Below are 18,845 nucleotides of genomic sequence, written 5' to 3'. Positions count from 1 at the left end.
GGTAGGTGGCACTTGGGTCGCTTCCTAGGGCTGATTTGACAGAGTCCCACAGATGAGGGGGTGTAGCCAGGAATCGACTGTGTCACAGATCTGGAGGCCAGAAGTCCTAGATCTAGATGTCAGCAGACGTGGGTCCTTCCATGGGCTGTGACGGAGAACCTGTTCCACGCCCCTCGCCCTTAGCTTCAGTGATTTGCCAACATCTTTGGCATTCTCTGGCTTGTAGAAACACCAGCCCGAGCTCTGACTTCATCTTCATGTGGCATTCTCCCTGTGTATCTCTGTGTCCAAATTACCCCCTTAAAAAAAATATATATATATATATATTTATTTATTTAGAGAGCATGAATTGGGGGAGGGGCAGAGGGAGAGGGAAAATCTTCAGCAGAGTCCCCGCTGAGCATGGAGCTTGCCACAGGGCTCCATCCCATGACCCTGAGATCATGACCTGAGCCTAAATCAAGTGTCAGATACTTTACTGACTGAGCCACCCAGGTGCCCCCGAATTACCCCTTTTATGAGGATACTAGTTATATTGGACTAGGGGCTACCCCTCTCTAGTGGAACCCCATCTTAACCGATTACATCTGCAACAACCCTATTTCCAAATAAGGTCACATTCTGAGGTACAGAGGGTTAGAACTTCAACAAATGAATACAGTTCTATCTTTCACAGTTGGTAAGGAAGGACACCTTTAAGCAAGTGACATTTGAGCAAAACCCCTGAATAAAACGAGGGAGTGAGCCATGCGGACATCAGAGGGAACAGCATTCCAGGAGGAGGGAATAGCAAATGTGAAGGTTGTGTGATGAAACACAGATTGGCATGCTGAAGGAGCAGTCAGAGGATCACTGTGTCCAGAGGCAGCAGGGAGAAGAGGGGTGAGAGATGAAGTGAGAAGAGGGGTGAGAGATGACTCATCGATAGGAAATCCATCAACTATGAGTCATAAAATTAACAGAATTAAAGGAGAAAAAAACGAAAAATTCATTGGAGACCAAAAAAAAAAAAAAAAAAAAAAAAATCCCAGCAGACATTCCCAATGCAAACTCTAAGGTATAAACAGACTAAAATTTCCTCTTACAGTGAAGGATACCAGTTCGAGAACAAAATTTCCTCTTACGGTGAAGGATACACATTATATGAGTGGTGTGTTGTAAAGGCATTTCTGTTGGCCAGAAATGCAGAGGGATACCAGCTGTTACCTCTGTGGTTCCACATCGATGTATTTGGAGTCTAGCTAAAGCAATAAGAAAAGGAAATAAGCAATGTTTGCAGATAATGTGCTCCTAGGTCACCGCCTTCCAAAGGAGGCATTTTCGAACCATTCGAGTGGAGTCAGCCATCATTTGGGCCCTCTTCTCGCATGCTCTGGGTCCACCGGGTTGCTGTCGTCATGGCTACGGAAGCCAGCTGGCCACGCAGGTAGCCTGGCCACCCGTGGCCTCAGCTGCACCGTGCACGCCCTGCTCTCCATCCCAGGCTCTCCGCGGCCGCTGCTTGCGATGCTTCTGGAGCTCAACCTAGCTGGCACACGTACACTCCTGGAAGACAGACGGAGTTTGCAGGCAGCCCTGGAGCGCGGAGGAGTGGGTGTCAGCGGACGCATGCGCCCCTCGCTACCGTGCACCGGTGGACGGTGCTGAGGCCCGCCGCACACCGTTCCTCAGAGAACTCCTCCTGCGGCAGCGGTAAGACCAAGGTGCACTCTGGCTTGGATCTCCCCACTTCCCCGTTTCTCCCTTCCAGGGTCCCCGTTCCTGATCTCCAAGATCACTTCCAAAACTAAACCATTTGCCCACAAGACCATGTCCCATGTCATAGATCCTGCTTTTGGAGAGAACCTGAATTAAGAGAAGAGACCCTAAGAAGCAGAGCTTCAGAGCTTCAGAGCAGGATTCTAAGATCGATCACACGCCCTTCAGACCCCGTTGTAGGGACCTTATTGCTGGCGGCGAGTGAGCTGGTGGCAAGCCTTGTGGGTGGCACAGTGACTCACCAGGGGGCCGATTAGGATCTGGTCCGGTTAGAAGCATGGGTTCCGTACTAGGGGTGGGGGAGCTGACTTTTGTTAATGGCTTTGAAAGCCCCCCGAAATACTAATGATAAGCTCAAATTAGCCAACTTTTAATTTAAGATGCTCTATCGAAGTCTGACACTTCCAGGCGACATGGGAGCCCCCCACATCTCCTGCAGGCACAGGGCATTGATGATGAAAACCAGGCCAGATTCCCCACAACTCACAATGTTGTTGTTACTTCTCTCTTCTGTCACGTTTAATCTACTCTTTAACCTATCAGTGGATGTTTTATGTTAATTAAAATAGTAAATTATCATATTTTCTATTTTCAGAAGGTTTTTTTTTTTTTTTCTTTTGGAGAAACTCTTTCAAATTACATGGCCATACTTTATAGTCTCTTGTTCCTTGCTCCAAATGTTAAGCTTCTTTATTTCTTTAAACACATGAAACATAATTATTATATGTCTGATAATGCCAGTGTCTGCAGTTTTCTGGACATGGTTTTATTGTCTGTGATTCCAACGGCTCTCACTCAGAGTGGTTTTTTCCCTCTTGTGTTTTGCGACTTTTCAGCGGTGAGTTGCCTCTTTTCCCCCAAAAGCTATCTGTGGGATGTTGTTGAAGGCTGGCTGGAACTTTCATCCCTCCAGTGAATATTCACAGTTATCCTTTTTAAAAAGGCGTTTTTATTTTTGTTACTTTGCAGTCAGAGAATGTCTCATGAGATGTCTCTATTTAGAAGTCAAGTTGTCTGTTGTGTTCCTTGTATGATTCATATTATAGATTAAGGATGCTCTATGCCCTGTTTACAGAAAAGCATGTTCTGTGACCACAAACACCAGTGTGAAGGATGTATCCTGTTGTTTAAACTTCAAGCTCAATCAGCATTGGGGCCCTGTACCCCTCCAGGGCTGCACCAGAATGACAGCTCAGGGGCACCCCCACACAGGGAAAGGGAAAGTGTAGATACCTCCACTTTCAGCCCAGGCCTGCCCATCCCCCTGAAGTCCTAAGGCATCAGCTTGTGCCTGAGGCCTAAGGTGGGTGGAGATCCCAAGACTTTCTACCCAGCCCCCCCTTGTCCCACACCCAGCCTTGCTCCTCTGAAATCAAGAAATAGCAAGAAGCTTGTGTAGAGTAGAAGCCTGAGAGAGAGGGGCTGCAGGGAGGCCCAACCTGGAGGACCCTCTATAGCTAGGGTGACCCCAAAGCCCTGTTGCCAGGGACTTTGCGGGTTTATGCTTGCTGTCAGGTGGAGGGGTGCACACTTTCATTTTCAAAAGTGACCAGTTCTGGATGGTGCCTTATGTGGTCACTCTACTCGTAGGTCAGGAGGGCATGATGGAAAGCCAGGGAAGGTTGGAGTCGGGGAGTATAATGTGATTGACATTTTACAAAGTTCATTTGGGCGCTCCTCCACGACAAAGGGGTCTGCAGGGGCCAGAGCAAAGCCAGGGGCGCGTGGTACTCCAGGCACGGAGCCGGGCCCAGGAGTCACTTGGGGCCCTCCGTCTGAAGCTCCCTCCCAAGTTACCCCTTTTCTGGGGTCCTCCCTGTCTGGAGAGGGGCCCCAGCTGCGCAGCCGGGCCGGGCCTGACCTAAAACGAGGCCAGCCCGGCTTCCGGCCGCGAGGCTGGTTCTGGAATGGTGGAGAAATCCCTGCATTTCCCGGGTAGACATGGAAGGGATCAGGTTACCTTCTAGTCTCGCGGACAGAAGGGGCTCTTCTTGGAAAGGGGGAGCAGAGAGCAGGGACTGACGGAGGGGCCCCGGCGGGTCGTCCAGTGGGGCAGGGGAAAGAGGCCGAGCAGGGCCTGGCTGCCGGGGAACCCACCGGGAGCCCCGCCGGGAGTGAGGTCTGGGGAAGAGGGAGGCCTGGGACGTGGAGCTGGTGGGGAGGGCGGCGCCAGCACGCCCCGGGCCGGAGGCGGGGCAGACACCGGGGCAGAGAGCGGGGCGGAGAGGACCGCGGGGCCCACACTCCCGGGACCCCCGTCTTGGCTGCGGGGCGCTCTCCCCGGCCCGGCGGCAGCGGGTCTCCGCGCCAGTCCGGACGCCCACCCCGGCCCGGCGCCCGCGCGCCCGCCCTCCGGGCCCCCTCCTCGCGGCCGCCCCGCCCCTCCCCGGTCCCCCTCGCCGGCCCCTCCCGCCCCTCCCCTCCCCCGCCCCGCCCCCCTCTCCCCTCCCCCCGGCCCCCGCCTCCGCGCGCCATTCCTCGCAGGCCTCCGGCCGAGCGTCCCGCCAGCCGCGTCTCGGCCATGGCGGGCCTGGGGCCGCGACCCGCCAAGGGCTACCGGGTGGTCCTGCTCGGGAGCGTGGCCGTGGGCAAGACGGCCCTGGCCACGCAGTTCGCCTGCGGCAGCTTCCCGGAGCAATGCGAGCCGTCGGTGGAGGAGCTCTTCAGCAAGGTGATCGAGGTGAACGCGGCGCCCGCGCTGCTGGAGATCGTGGACACGGTGGGCGCCGAGCACCTGGTCACCCTCAAGGACCTGTACATCAAGAACAGCGACGGCTTCGTGGTGCTCTACAGCGTGTGCAGCGAGGCCTCGTTCGAGGCGGTGCGGCCGCTGCGGGAGCGCATGGGCCGGCTGCGGGGGCCCAAGGCCGTGCCGCTCGTGCTGGTGGGTACCAAGGCCGACCTGGACGCCGAGCGCCAGGTGCTGACGGCGCGGGGCCGCGCGCTGGCCCGCGAGTGGCGCTGCCCGTTCCTGGAGGTCACGGCCAAGAGCAAACTGATGGTGGACCAGGTGTTCACGCAGGTGGTACGCGAGATGGAGGCCCTGGCGCCGCCCGAGGAAGAGGCCCCGGCGCCCCCCCCCAACGCCCAGGATGCGTGGCCGTCGGAGAGGTTCATTGGCTGACACGCCGCGGGTACTTCGGAATACGCTCGGCGCTTCTCGGATTGCCGAAGCCCAGCCTGCCTTCCCCGCTTTTGCAGGAAAGTTACCCGGCCCAAGACAAGTGGTTACTCCCGCTAGTAACTCAGGCCAGCTCCTCGAGCTGTGCGCAGAGCTTCTCACGTCCTTGGTGGAAACTCCGCCACTTTGTTGACCCCTTACAGTGCTATCGGGAGCCCCAAATCGGTATCCTTTTCCTGTATGCAGAGAGTACCACCCTTTTCTTCAAGTGACATTTGTTTCAGGACCCCCCCCCCGGCCCCCTCCCCGCCCTTCTTGGATAACGAACGCCTTCAGATGCCATCCGACCTTTGGAATGGATCGGGGGACGTGAGCTAAAAAGACCTGGAGCTTCGCGCTCCGTGAGGTTTCGTGTGTTTGCCTCTGCTTTGCAGCCTCGAAGCGAGCGGGCCTGGTCTGCTCTCTGCGTATTTCTAAATATAGTTATGCACACGCAGCCGCGGTTTGAAAGGGATATTGTATGCCCTGGGAGGGGAGAAACAACTTCTCACCCAGACGTTGCTCAGCTCTGCCTTCCCTTCTGTAACGGACATCCAGGCGATTTTGCATCTGTAAATTGAGTGAAAATAAAGTGGTTTGAAAAGGTGGTCGTTTTACATACCGGTCTTTCTAATACTTAGAGCCACAGTTCCTACATTCGCATACACGGTCTCTGCTCTCCAGTTCTATTCCGGGAAGCACGATGGTAACCAGGGGAAAATGGCCGCATCTGGTACGTATTTCTTGTTGCCAGAGAGTAGGATATTTGTCTGATACCTGCATGGTTCACAGCGACCCCGTGCTGAAGTAGAAGCAGACCGCGTAGGACTCTTTTTGTATAGTTTTCACATAACGAGAAGAGGAACTTTTCTTGCACTGGTTAGAGAATGCCATTGTTTTACAATTTTTAGAATTTGTCTCTGATAGGAGTTGCATGTGCCTGTTTTCACAAGTTAACAATTCTGCCTCACCCGCCCAACAAATCTTTCAAATTTAGGAACCTAGACTTACCGCTTAAACGTCTTCTAAAAGAAATAAGCAAGAAAAACAAATTAAAGCGATAAAGAACCCTCAAAACTGTGCCTGTCACCTGAAAAAGTTCATTTTGTTACAGGAAAGTTATCTATAAAGTGATGGTTATGCACTGCTCTGGGAATTTTATTTATATTGTATATGATGTGTGAACAGAAGGATGGATTTTATTTTAACGTAAGGAGTATATGTATTTTAGAACCTGACAGTGCCTGACGGCCAGTTCACCAGGGGAGAAGGCTAGGCTGGGCGTCCCCTGTCTTTTCTCTCTTCCTGTGTCCCTGGGACTTTGGGGGGAGGGGGTGTTGGGCACTTATTTTTGAAGCCTTGAAGTCCAGCTAACTCACTCCCTCCTCTGACCCTCTGTTCTGGGGTCACTCCTCCCGGTCGTGTTTCCTCACACCCTCTTCCAGGACCATCTCTAAGGGGACATTTCAAAAAAACAGGGAGGAGGGGAGGGGGGCCTGCGGAGGTGTGTGTGGTGGGGAAGGACCTTCCCGGCCTCAGCTGTCTTTGTCCAGAGCTGCCCCTTCCTCTGCTGGAACAGAGGCAAAAACCCAAGACTGTTCCTGGACTGGGCATTGAGCGGTGCAGAGAAAGCACACAGGGAGCAGTCCTCCGTTCTCAGCCATGAAGCTGGGCCCCAAGGACGGCAAGCTGCCTGACTCCCCAGCTCTGCCCGCCCTGCCTTTCTGACTCTCCACCAGCCAGCACTGAGGCCTCCTGGGAGATCGTGTGTCCCTGGATTCCTGTGCCTCTGCATAATAGGCTCAATCCAGGAAAAAATGTACAAGTAGACATTTCTTCCTTCAGATTCCTAGGGCCACGTCAGATCCTTCCACTCAGATCTACGTTTCAGCTCAAAGCCCAGGGTGTTCAACATAACAAATGATCAGCTCCTGTGACCTCAGGAATAGGTTTAGAGCAGTTTCTGGGTGACGCGTAAAATTCAAGACCTACACACCAGATTTTCTTTCTTTTCCTGCATTTCTTACTCTAACTTAGCTAATGCCACACGCAAGTTGCCCATAGTCCCTCTGGAGTCAAGAGCGGCCTAGGTAGCTGAAGTGGATTTGCAAGCAGAGAATGTGCCTGCTCTGTAGGTCGGGGCGCTGTGGAGCCTGGAAGCACTGTGCCCCGGGAGGGGGTGGGGGGACCCAGGCACCGGGCAGTCAGCTTGCTAGCTTGCAGATGGTGTTACCATCTCAAGCCATTTGCGGTTGGGCACTGGGCCATAGGCTCTGTGCACGCTCAGCATCACCAGGGAATGTGAAACCGGTTTCCAAACTGGTTGTAACAGCCACATACCCACACGCTCCTGATGCTCTGCAGCTCAGAGTCTGCGCAGATGCTTTTCTTACCAATGTGTAGTGGTTTCCATTCGTATGATTCAGACTGCTGGTGATGTTGAGAGCTCTTTCGGAGGGTTTCATGGCATTTAATGTCCTCTTCAGGGAGATGCCTGCTCTTTTTGTCAGCTTTTAAAATTGTGTGATCTGTCCTTTTCTTCCCGGTTCTTGGAGGTTTTGCTCTATCTCCGTGGTGGACAGCCTCTGAGATGTGTCCAGTGCCCCCACCTCCTGGTCCTCCTGCCCTGGGTGGCTCCCTCCCCTGGAGGGTGGGCAGGACCTAGTGACTCTCTTCTAGAGAATATAACAGGACAACAGTGACGGGATGTCACTTCTGAGATTAACTCGCAAAACCCCTGCCCCCTGTCTTGCTCAGCCTCTCCTAGAGCCCTGGTTTTTGAAAGGCCGGCCGCCGTGTTGTGACTAGCCTGGTGGAGAGGGCCATGTGGCAAGGAACTGATGTCCCAGCAGCCGGCGGGGCCCTGAGACCTGCCGACAGCTCCGTCGAGAGCTCGGGAGGGGGATCCTTTCCCAGATGAGCGTTGAGATGAGGGCAGCCCCAGCCCACCTGTCCCTGCTGCCCGTGAGGGCGCCTGAGCAGAGGCCCCAGCTGAGCCGCACCGAGTTGCCCGACCCACAGACACTATGAGACGGGAAACATTTATTGTTTTACACCAATAAGTTTCAAGGTGAGTTATTATGCAGCAACAGATCACTACTATAGCTTCCTGCTACCTGGGGTAGGGTACCGACATGCAAGTATCCCAACAGGCCAGAGCGGCTTTGGAACCAGACTGTGGGCAGAGCCGGGTGGGGTTTGGGGGAGTGTTAGGTGAGCACTAACACACCCCAGACAGGCCATTAGTGGACGGTGGGGCTTGGAGGACACTGCCAGGGAGGGTGCCCAGGAAGTGAGGACCAGGGGTCCTGGGGACGGAACGGCAGAAGTGTGACCACCTTGTCGCCTGCAGCTGTGTGGGGAGCAAACAGGGTGCCCACCGACCCCCGTGAGCCCACCAGAAGGTTTGCAGTGAGTGCGTAAGGCGCTGCTGGTCTCTTCCCGCGGCCTGGAGCACAGCGGGAGAAGCGAGGCAGACTGAGAGAGCTGGGAAACCAACAGGAACCAGTCGTTTTAAAAATTTGCAGTCTCACCAAACGGCAAAAGACGCTAAAATTAAGAAATGACTTCCCAGGGAATGTCAGATCCGGGAGAACTGGTCTGCAAGTGACACCAAGTGTGACTGTCGAGGCCTCAAAAGAGCAAAGGTGATTCCCTCAGAGGGCCATTCAGTCACGTGATGGGCTTGGGACCCAGATTAAGGTGTACCCCACAAATCCTCTCCCCCAGAGACAGGGCATCTCAGAAGCCCCCACATCGCCTCCCACCCATTCCAGGAGCCCAAGCTAGAGTAGGGCTCATCTCAGAGACCTTCGTGGGTGTGCCTTTTCGCTAATGGAGTGAACCCAGTCCTCAAACAGATTCATGAGTGAATCTTTTCTCTTACTGCGTTAACCCCAAATCACAGGAGAGCCACCAAGTTTTTGAAAAAAAATTATATTAACAAAAACACTACCCACTTGGACTAAGAAAAGGACAGAGCCATTCAAAAGGAAAAGAGACTTTGGATACTCCCGCCTCCCACCCCGCACAATTTTACTGGAAGGAAGTAGACTGAGAAAACTGCTTGGTTGCAAACATGTGCTTTCATTTAAAAAATGGTGGCTAGGGGGGCGGGGGCGGAGTGCCTGGGTGGCTCAGTCAGTTAAGCATCCAACTCCTGGTTTTGGTTCAGGTCATATGACGATCTCAGGGTCCTGGAATCGAGCCCAGCATTGGGCTCTGTGCTCGACACAAAGTCTGCTTGAGATTCTCTCCCCCTCTCCCTCTGCCCCTCCCACTCTTTCTCTCTCTCTAAAATAAATATATCTTAAGAAAAAAGGGGGCATGGCTCAGAGAGCAGAATAAAGAGGTCAGAGGACAGAGCCCAAAGCAATGGAGGATTATTTCCAGGACCTAAGACCTAATCAAAAAATTTCTTGGCCGGGTTTCAGAATTGCTATGGACCAGTGACTCCTTTGTGTGTCCCACTGCCCGCCTTTCTGACCAGGAGTGTCTAGAGCAGTTACCCTGTGTCAGTCCCACCACTGGACATGGTGGGGCACATGGCAGTGGGGAGGCAGCTAACCTGGATCTACAGACCCAGAGAAACTGTACTTGAGGAACTGGACTAGAGGAGTCTCATCCTTGCCTGGACTTGATTTAGATGACAAGATTGTGAACTTTATAATGATCAAACATGGGAGATTATATTCCTCCATTTTATAATATTTAACCAAACTTGCATTCCCGAGATAAACTCCAATTGGTTGTTATTTGATATAAATATTTATACATTTGATTGACTTTGCTAAGATTTTATTCCAAATTTTTGCATCCATGTTTGTGACTGAGACCTGCCTATACATTTTTTCTTATACTGCCCTTGTTTGCATTTGGTATCAATATTAGGCTAACACACACACACAAATCTAGTGGGGGAGTATTCCTTCTTTTTATATTTTCTGGGAGGTTCTGTGTAAGATTGGAATTATCTGCTCTTTCCACATTTGGTAAATTTTGCTTGTGAATGCATCATTTTGAAACAAAATTTAATGTCTTTAATGGTTACACGTTTTTAATTTTCTTCTTAATTTAGTTTCCTAGTTTGTATTTTTCTAGGGATCTACACAACCTGTGTCTTTCCAAACAAATCAGCATAAAATTGTTCATGACAACCTCTTAAATAAAATTTTTAATAACTGTAGCGTCTCTGGTTACATCCTCTCCTTTTTCCCAATATTGTTTATTTCTGCCCTTTCTCTACCTCCACCTCTGACTCACTCCACATTTCACAGATGAAGAGCTTGATGGAGTCTCAGAAGCAGACCGAAAGAGGAGTTGAGCATGCAGGATGCTCATGAAGAAATGCCTCTGGGAATAGGACTGATGGAAGGAAGGGAAGGGCAGCAGGAAGGCAGAAGGAGAAGTTGAATTGCAGTGCAGCCCCAACAATGGGCTCAGCCAACCTCATGAGGATCTCTGGGACTAGAATGGACCTTCGCCCGCTCTGAGTAGGGTCAGAATAGCTAGGTCTTCACACTCCTCCCTCAGATCACTCATCTTATATGGGGAGTCCCCAGGGAAGGGCGTTGTATCGAGCAAGGCTGCTCTCTACAGCTGGGGTGGTCCCTAAAGGGGCTGACAGCTGCAGTCTTGTCAACCAGCAGCTGAAGCAACAACCCAGTTGAAGGAGACTCTGGGTAGTACACCCCCAGCCCATCTCGGCAGTGGTGGGGTAAGGGAGTCACACCTTTATTCCCCTCTTCTGCTTGCAGTCTAGCTAACTCATGCCCCATAACAGGCAAGCAAGAAAATATCCGTGGCTGTTACATCATTGTCTCTGTAACTGGTCAGGAGGCCATAGTTGATTTTTAAATTGTGATAAAGTACACATAACACAAAGTTTACCATCTTAACTATTTTTCAATGTATAGTTCAGGAGTGTTTACATATTTACATTATTGTACAACCCGTCCCCAGAACTTTTTCTTGTCTTTTTTTTTTTTTTTAAGATTTTATTTATTTATTTGAGAGAGAGAGAGAGAGTGGCAGAGTGGGAGTGGGAGGGAGAAGCAGGCTCTCAGAGAGCCCAATGTGGGACTCGATCCCAGGACTCTGGGATCATGACCTGAGCCGAAGGCAGACGCTTAACCGCTTAACCGCTTAACCGTCGGAGCCACCCAGGCGCCTCCCCTCCCCCCCAGAACTTTTTCATTTGCAAAGCTGAAACTCTATATGCATTAAACAATAACCTCCCCCAGGCCTGGCATCCACCATTCCACTTTCTGTCTCTGAATCTGACTACTCTAGGAACCTCACGTAAGTGGAATCATACAGTGTTTGTCTTTTTGTGACTGGCTTATTTCACTCAGCAAAATGTCCTCAAGTTTCACCCATCTTGGAGCATGTGACAGAATTTCCCTTCTTTTTAAGGCTGAATAGTTTCCACTGTATGGATACACCACGTTAGGCTTACCCATTCACCTCTCAATGGACACTTGGGTTGGTTCCACCTTCTGGATCCTGTGAATAATGCTGCTCTGGACGTGGGTGTGCAGGTATTTCTTCAAGACCCTACTTTGGATATACACCCAGAAGTGGAGTTGCTGGATCATATGCTAATTCTACTTCTAATTTTTTAAGAATCACCCTACAGTTTTCCGCAGCGGCACATTTCCACCAACACCAGCAGTGCACAAGTATTCCGACTTCTCCACATCCTCACCGCCACTTGTCACTTTCTGTTTGTTTGTTTTTTCATAAAGCCGTTCTAGTAGGTGTGAGATGACATCCCATTGTGGTGTTTGTTTTCCCTAATGATGAGTGATGTTGAGCATCTTTTCACATGCTCATCGGCTATTTGTATCTCTTCTTTGGAGAACTGTCCATTCAAACTCATTGTCCATTTTTAAATCAGGTGGGGTTTTTTGTTTTTGTTTTTTTAAGATTTTATTTATTTCACAGAGAGAGACACGGCGAGAGAGGGAACACAAGCAGGGGGAGTGGGAGAGGGAGAAGCAGGCTTCCCGCGGAGCAGGGAGCCCGATGCGGGGCTCGATCCCAGGACCCTGGGATCATGACCTCAGCCGAAAGGCAGACGTTTAACGACTGAGCCACCCAGGCGCCCCAGGTGGGTTTTTTTGTTGTTAAGTTTTAGGAGTTCTCCATATATTCTGGATATTAACCTCTTAGCAGATCTATGGTTTGCAAATATTATTTCCCATTCTGCATGCTGCCTTTTGATATATATACATTTGATATATAAATAATGACTTACAAAAAATTTTTATCATGTCTTTTGACAAAATCTTAACATTTTCATGAAGTCCAGTTATCCAGTTGTTCTTTTGTTGCCGGTGCATTCGGCACCATATCCAAATCGTTGCCAAATCCAAAGTTGTAAAGGTTTTGACCTATGAAAACATAGGTTTGGGTCTGTTCTATTCCATGGGCTATGTTTGTCTTTATGCCACTCCCACACTATTTTGTGATAGTTCTGAAATCAGGAAGTGTGTCTTCCAGCTCTGGTCATCCTTTTTTAAGATTGCTTTCGCTATGTGGGATCCCTTGAGATTCCATACATATTTTAGGATGGGTTTTTCTATTTCTGCAAAAAATGACATTGAGATTTTGATAGGAATTGCTTTGAATTTGTAGATAGCTTTGGGTAGTATTGACATTTTTACAATCTTTAATCTTCCCATCCATGAACATGGAATGTATTTCCATTTATTTGTGTCTTCTTTCTTCCAGCAATGGTTTGTACTCTTCATTACACAAATCTTTCACCTCCTTGGTTAAGTTTTTTCCCAGTATTTTCTTCTTTTTGATGCTATTGCAAATGGGATTGTTTTCCTAATTTCCTCCCTGGATTGTTCATTGTTAGTGTATAGAAATGCAATTGATTTTTTTGTATTGATTGTGTATCCTGCAACGTTCTGAATTTACTACTACTGACAGCTTTTTAAAATGAAATCTTTAGGGCTTTCTGTATTTAAGATCATGTCATCTGAAAACAAAGATAATTTATTTCTTCCTTTCCAATTAGGATGCCCCTCCCTTTTTTACTTGCCTGATTGTTCTGGCTAGGACTTCCAGTACTATCATAAATAGAAGTGGTGAAAGCTTGCATCCTTATCTTCTTCCTGATCTTAGAGGAAAAGCTTTCAGTCTTTCATCATTGAGTATGATGTTCACTATGGGCTTTTCATATATCACTTCTATTATGTTTAGTTTCCTTCTATTCTTAGTTTGTTGAGTGTTTTTATCATGGAAAGATACTGAATTTTGTCAAGTAATTATTTTTTGCATCAAGTGCAGGTTTTTCCCCTTCATTCTGTTAGCGTGCTGTATTACGTTGATTGATTTCTGTATGATGAACCACTCTTGTGTTCCAAGAATAATCCCACTTGGTCATAGCATATAAGCCCTTTAAAGCGTTGTTGGATTCTATTTGCTAGTATTTTCTTGAGGGCATAGTTGATATTGCCCCCAGCTTTTTTTTTTTTTTTAAGATTTTATTTATTTATTTGACAGAGAGAGAGACACAGTGAGAGAGGGAACACAAGCAAGGGGAGTGGGAGAGGGAGAAGCAGGTTTCCCGCTGAGCAGGGAGCCCGATGCGGGGCTCGGTGCGGGGCTCGATCCCAGGACCCTGGGACCATGACCCGAGCCAAATGCAGACGGCTAATGACTGAGCCACCCAGATGCCCCCCAGCTTTATTGAAATATAATCGCCATGTAACACTGGATAAGTTTAAGGTATACGATGTGATGGTGTGATACATGTATATATTACAAAATGATTGTCACAGCAAGGTTAGTTAACACATCCTTCACCGCACATAATTACCATTTTTTTGGTGTTGTTGTGATGAGAACATTTAAGATCTACTCTCTTAGCTACTTTCAAGTATGATTTTTCTAATTTTCTTCTTCCGTTACCCATTCCATGTTTTCTCTCCCCTTAGCCAAGACCTTGGCTGCTTGGGGTTTTTCATCTAGTAGTATGACCCAAACATACCCAAAGGATCTGAATCTTCAGCAGGTTTCTGCCAGTTTTTGGTTGACACTGTTTTCTGATAACCTTTTACCTTTGGAATGGAAGTACCAAGAGGCACCTCTAAGGACCCACTTAGTTCCTGCGAATAATAGTGAGAGGGGCTAGTTCCTCTACCACCACTTGACTCCCAAACTCCTCTATTTTGGCTTTGGGAAAAACAGCACCATATATACGAGTAACTGTATTATAACTATAATTTAGATAATGTCACAACCTGTCAGGTGCACCTCCATCCTCTCAGAGTGTTGTGTCCCACCTGGGGCTCACACGAGTCCTCACTAGACCATCAGGCTTTCTATCAGGTCATGTGTTCTGGATGAGTATGTAAAAGTAAGAACCTTGAATTCCATGTGCATAGCTTTATTGCTTCACTTCTTTTGCTGTAAAATTAATCTCTTTATCAGAGAAATGTTCTGTGGGATACCATAAAGGTCCACAAGGCATACTATAAATCTGTGGATGGTAGTGCTGACAGAAGCATTACAGGCGGGGAAAGCGAGTTCATATCCAGACTAAATGTCCATGCCAGTGAGGACAAATTGCTGCTCCTTCCATGATGGAAGAGATCTAATGTAATCCATCTTCCACCAAGTGACTAGCTGTTGCCCCAGGAAATGGCACCTTATGAGGGGCTCCACATTCGTCTCTGCTCTTGGTGGGTTAGATTCTTGACTGTGATGATGTCCAGGTCAGACCTGGTGAGGCCAAGTCCTGTGTAACTCTACGCATAGCTTCCAGCCCTGCCTCCTTGGCCACTTTGTATATGAGCCCATTGAACAAGCATTTGGATGGCTGGCTAAAGAGGCTGGCTGCCTTCCCAGAATGGACTGTCCCGTCCAACTGGTTCCCAAGAGCCTCCTCTGCAGCAGATGCTTTTGGACGAGCATTCACATGTGACAAAGGATCTTCACGGTCCATGTCTATCCAGAGAGGTCCCTCCTCATATGTCATCCCCAGATCGCCTCATTACCAATCTTGCAATGTGGTTTTTTTTTCTTCCTAAGGCTCTGATGATCAAACCAAGCCATTAGCAACTGTCCATGAATCAATTAGAGCCCTATTTCTGGCCATCACTCAGGCCAGGCAAAGTGGACAACGGCCAAACATGGTACTTGAAGTAATGACCCCTGAGAGGGTTCTCCTTCATCTCTGGGCCACCACGTGAATGCTTGAGCCATCCACTTCTGCACCATCTGTAAACCAGGATCAAGGTTTTTCCTTCTCCATCAACTGGTCATAAAGACCTCCCTATGAGGTCATAGGTTTGGATTGTGGGCGAGGAGACAATGCAGCAGGAGTAGGTGAGAGATGCAGCCTCTCAGCACATTTGGACAGACTCTTTAGATACGTGGCTCTGAAAACAGTTTCACCAAATGTCTCGCCGTGGTCACTCAGGGCTCCCCAGCCTCCCAGCCTGAGTCTACACCTACTGCTGTCGTCCGCGAGAAAAGCAGCCCCGCCCACGTGGGAGCTGGCTTGGGCCTCACAGCGAGATTGTGGCATTCTGTTGCACATAAACAGTCTCAGAGAACCCCAACATCAGTGAGACAAGACCCCTCTGTGACGGGGATGGATAAAGACACACAGGAGCCCTCTGTAATCATGTCTGAATACAGATAGAAATATGAAAAATTTCAAAACCACGGAGATGACCAAACACGCCCCCTCTCGTGGTTTCTGTGAGTGACCACTGTTTTTTCACAGTTACAGCTGATCCTTGTACAGCGCGAGGTTTAGGGACACTGACACCCCACCACGCAGTTGTAAATCCGTGTATGACTTTTGATGCCCCTCCTCCCCCGCCCAAACCAACAACTTAACTACTAATAGTCTGCAGGTGCCTGGAAGGCTCACCAATGATATAAACCACGCTTATCGGGTGTGTTGCATGTAGTCTACACCGTATTCTAACCATGAAGTAAGCCAAACAAAGGAGGATGTTAGTAAGAAAATCATAAAGAAGAGAAAATACAATTCACAGGGTTGGACCGTATCTAACAAAACTATCCGCGTCCAAGTGGACCTGCACAGTTCAAACCCGTGTTGTTCAAGGGTCAACGGTGCAGCCGTCCCTCCTTCTAGATAAGCTGTACTATGATATTTAGTCATGAAATGTCCCCCACTTCCTGACAGCAACCATTCCAGAGTGAAACTCTACTTTCTTGAACTTGCACTAAAATCAGCTCCTACAAGCCCGAATCCAAGTGCTTTCTAGCACTTTCTCACTGAGACACCCTAGGGCTCGCTGGCTCAACAACAGGTGTGTTACTGTGGGCTTTGGCTGGAGTCCACTGTTGCTGCCTATGCCTCTCACTCTGACAGCAAATCCCGTGGCAGGCAGGGTGCAGGCAACAGAACCTCTAGGGGTAATCTAAGCAGGGTTGACTTAATAGACATAATCAGGGGCTTATGAAACTTCTGGAAGAACTGGAGGAGGAGGCTCTCCGCGGCTTGGGGGTGGGGAAGTGTCGGACCTGTGCACCTGCCACTGGAGTCAGGAGTTTATAGAGCAACCACAGTGGCCATCCCAAACTCTGGCCCCCACACAGAGCTGCTTCTGCTGCTGTCACCGCCGGTCGCTGCCATCCCAGCCTCCCAGCATCTAGGTAGCTGTCTCCTGCCAGCAGCTGAAACCTGCTCGGAAAGTCCCAACCTTCAAGACCTTGGCTGTCAGCAGCAGAGAGCGGAGCGGGGCACAGCCTCTGTCCCTTTCCCACTTCAAAATCTGTGGGGAGGGCGCGGTTGGCAGAACCACACTCCCATCCAGACCTGAGACGCAGGGAGTAGGGACTGGGTTAGCAACCCCCGAAGGTGGCCCTGTGCAGCTGCCTACCCACTTCCAGAATTTTTTCTTTCCTTCTTTTTTTTTTTTAAACAAATGTTTGTTTGTTTTTTTTAAGATTTTATTTATTTATTTGAGAGAGAGAATGAGAGACAGAGAGCATGAGAGGGGGGAGGGTCAGAGGGAGAAGCAGACTCCCCGCCGAGCAGGGAGCCCGATGCGGGACTCGATCCCGGGACTCCAGGATCATGACCTGAGCCGAAGGCAGTCGCTCAACCAACTGAGCCACCCAGGCGCCCTAAACAAATGTTTAAAATTAACCCCGCTGGGTTAAACTTCTGACTGGCAGCCACGTGACTCATTCCAGCTTGCTCCTTCCCTTGACCTTGGGAGGGGCGAGCCCTTGGCTGCCTCCTTTCCCTGCGGTTTCCTCTCTCTGACTCTTTCCAGCCCCAGGACTCCGCCCCCCACCCCCACTGCCCCCGGCCACCAGGCGTCTCCAACCAGGGTCCACCAGGAGCAGTGAGTCCTGGATGTGAGTCCAGCAGGGTGCAGAGCCTCTCAGGAGTCTGCAGGAGGTGGGGGTGGGGGGGTGGGGGCTTCATCCTTCCTGGGGGCCCCCTGAACAAGTCTGTCTTGTTGCCTCCTCCAGAAGGCCCCCTAGCTCCTCTGGGGCCCAAATCCAGGTCCTAAGGCACAAGCCCAACCATCAACTGTGACAGAAATCGGCTCTTGGGGTCCACTGGAAAAGGCAAACCTTTGGGAGAGTGAGGCCTGGGGTGAGCAGTATGGGGGCCACGAGGTGGTTTTAGGTGAAATGGAGGCAGATATTCAGTCCACAAGGAACAGATGCCCCTGAGCTGTCTGAGGGCATCTGAAGGAGGGAAGGAATCGGGTGTTCCCTTCGGAGACCCATCCTGTAGGGAGTGAACCCCTGGGCCCCGGACCTGGGCCTCCCAGACCAGCCTCTGGTGCCTTCCTAGAACCTCAACTCAGGAGGTCAAGGGCTTCTGGAAGGAGACCACTGAGCCTGGCCTCCCAAACACCTGTCGTACTAGCCCCTTGTAAAGTCCCTCTTGGCCAGCGAGTTAGGCCCAGCCCCATTCCAGAGAGCACTGAGGGCAGCTGGGAGGTGCATCCCGCAGGCCACGCCAGGAGAAAGGGCTTATTTGGAGATAGCATGCATTTTCCTGGATCTCAGTTGCTATTTAGAGAGGCCTGGATCCAGGAGCCCAGGGCAGCCGTGGGTGGGTCACAGCCCCCAGGGAGGCAGCGCTGGGGCCAGGAGAAACCCAGGACACTGGTCCCCTCGTGGCACCTGTGCTCTGACAGTTTTGGGACAGACTCACCAGAGAGGCAGGGAAGGAGTCACCGTTAGCTACCCCTAACGGCAGGGGACTTTGGTGCCTCTAGGGTGACTTGGAGGGAGGGGTGTCTCCCCATTCCCCTCTGACACAGAAGGAGGTCCCTACTCAGAGTGTAAGGTGACACCACCAGGGGAGGGGAGGCCTCTGCAGCAAACTGTCCAGGGCCCACCCAGTGTGGGAGGAGGGAAGCGAGTCTTTGGTTTCCAAGGCTTCAAAGAGTAGTCCAGCCCTGGGAGGGAGGGGACAGTGAAGGGAGGCTGAGCCTCCAGCTGGACATTGAGTCCTTTGGGTTTGTTTTTCTGTTTTAGGAGGTAGGAAGATAAAAGCCATCACCTTATTTAAATGGGATATAAAATATTAACAGAGCTTCCTTTGACAAACTTGTTTATTGTTACAGACCGAACCCCGGGTGTGGGGTTTGCTGGGATTTGTTTTATTTGGAAGCAAGGAGCTCCTACAGCTGGTGTAATAGAGGACGTGCACCTCGACACACACTTTTTAAAACGAGCTAAATGAAATCTGTGCTGAAGTTACAAAAGGTAAAAGCTTTCAGGAAAGAGTTCCCATATGCTACTATCAAAAAACAGGCTATAGGGGCCGCCTGGGTGGCTCAGTCGTTAAGTGTCTGCCTTCCGCTCAGGTCATGATCCCAGGGTCCTGGGATCGAGTCCCACATTGGGCTCCCTGCTCGGCAGGAAGCCCGCTTCTCCCTCTCCCACTCCCCCTGCTTGTGTT

General features: G+C 50.3%; 1 protein-coding gene across 1 annotated transcript; it reads left to right on the top strand.

Moving 5' to 3' along the window:
- The first annotated feature begins 4,043 nt into the window (after positions 1–4,043).
- On the top strand, positions 4,044–5,525 carry LOC123862516 (ras-related protein Rap-2a-like). Its single transcript, XM_045902045.3, has one exon. It carries the CDS (start codon positions 4,280–4,282, stop codon positions 4,880–4,882), a length of 603 nt encoding a protein of 200 aa, XP_045758001.1. The 5' UTR covers positions 4,044–4,279; the 3' UTR covers positions 4,883–5,525.
- The last annotated feature ends 13,320 nt before the right edge of the window (positions 5,526–18,845 follow it).

Source organism: Mirounga angustirostris, unplaced genomic scaffold, assembly GCF_029215605.1.
Source record: "Mirounga angustirostris isolate CCGP_5_RB_7025 unplaced genomic scaffold, mMirAng1.0.hap1 SCAF_9, whole genome shotgun sequence".
NCBI lineage: Eukaryota > Metazoa > Chordata > Mammalia > Carnivora > Phocidae > Mirounga > Mirounga angustirostris.
The sequence above is the reverse complement of the archived record's forward strand: the minus strand, read 5'-3'. Positions and strand labels throughout refer to the sequence as shown.

What these genes read in the sequence shown, in the direction of transcription:
- LOC123862516 (XM_045902045.3), top strand. Translation starts at nt 4,280, where the DNA reads ATGGCGGGCCTGGGGCCGCGACCCGCCAAGGGCTACCGGGTGGTCCTG.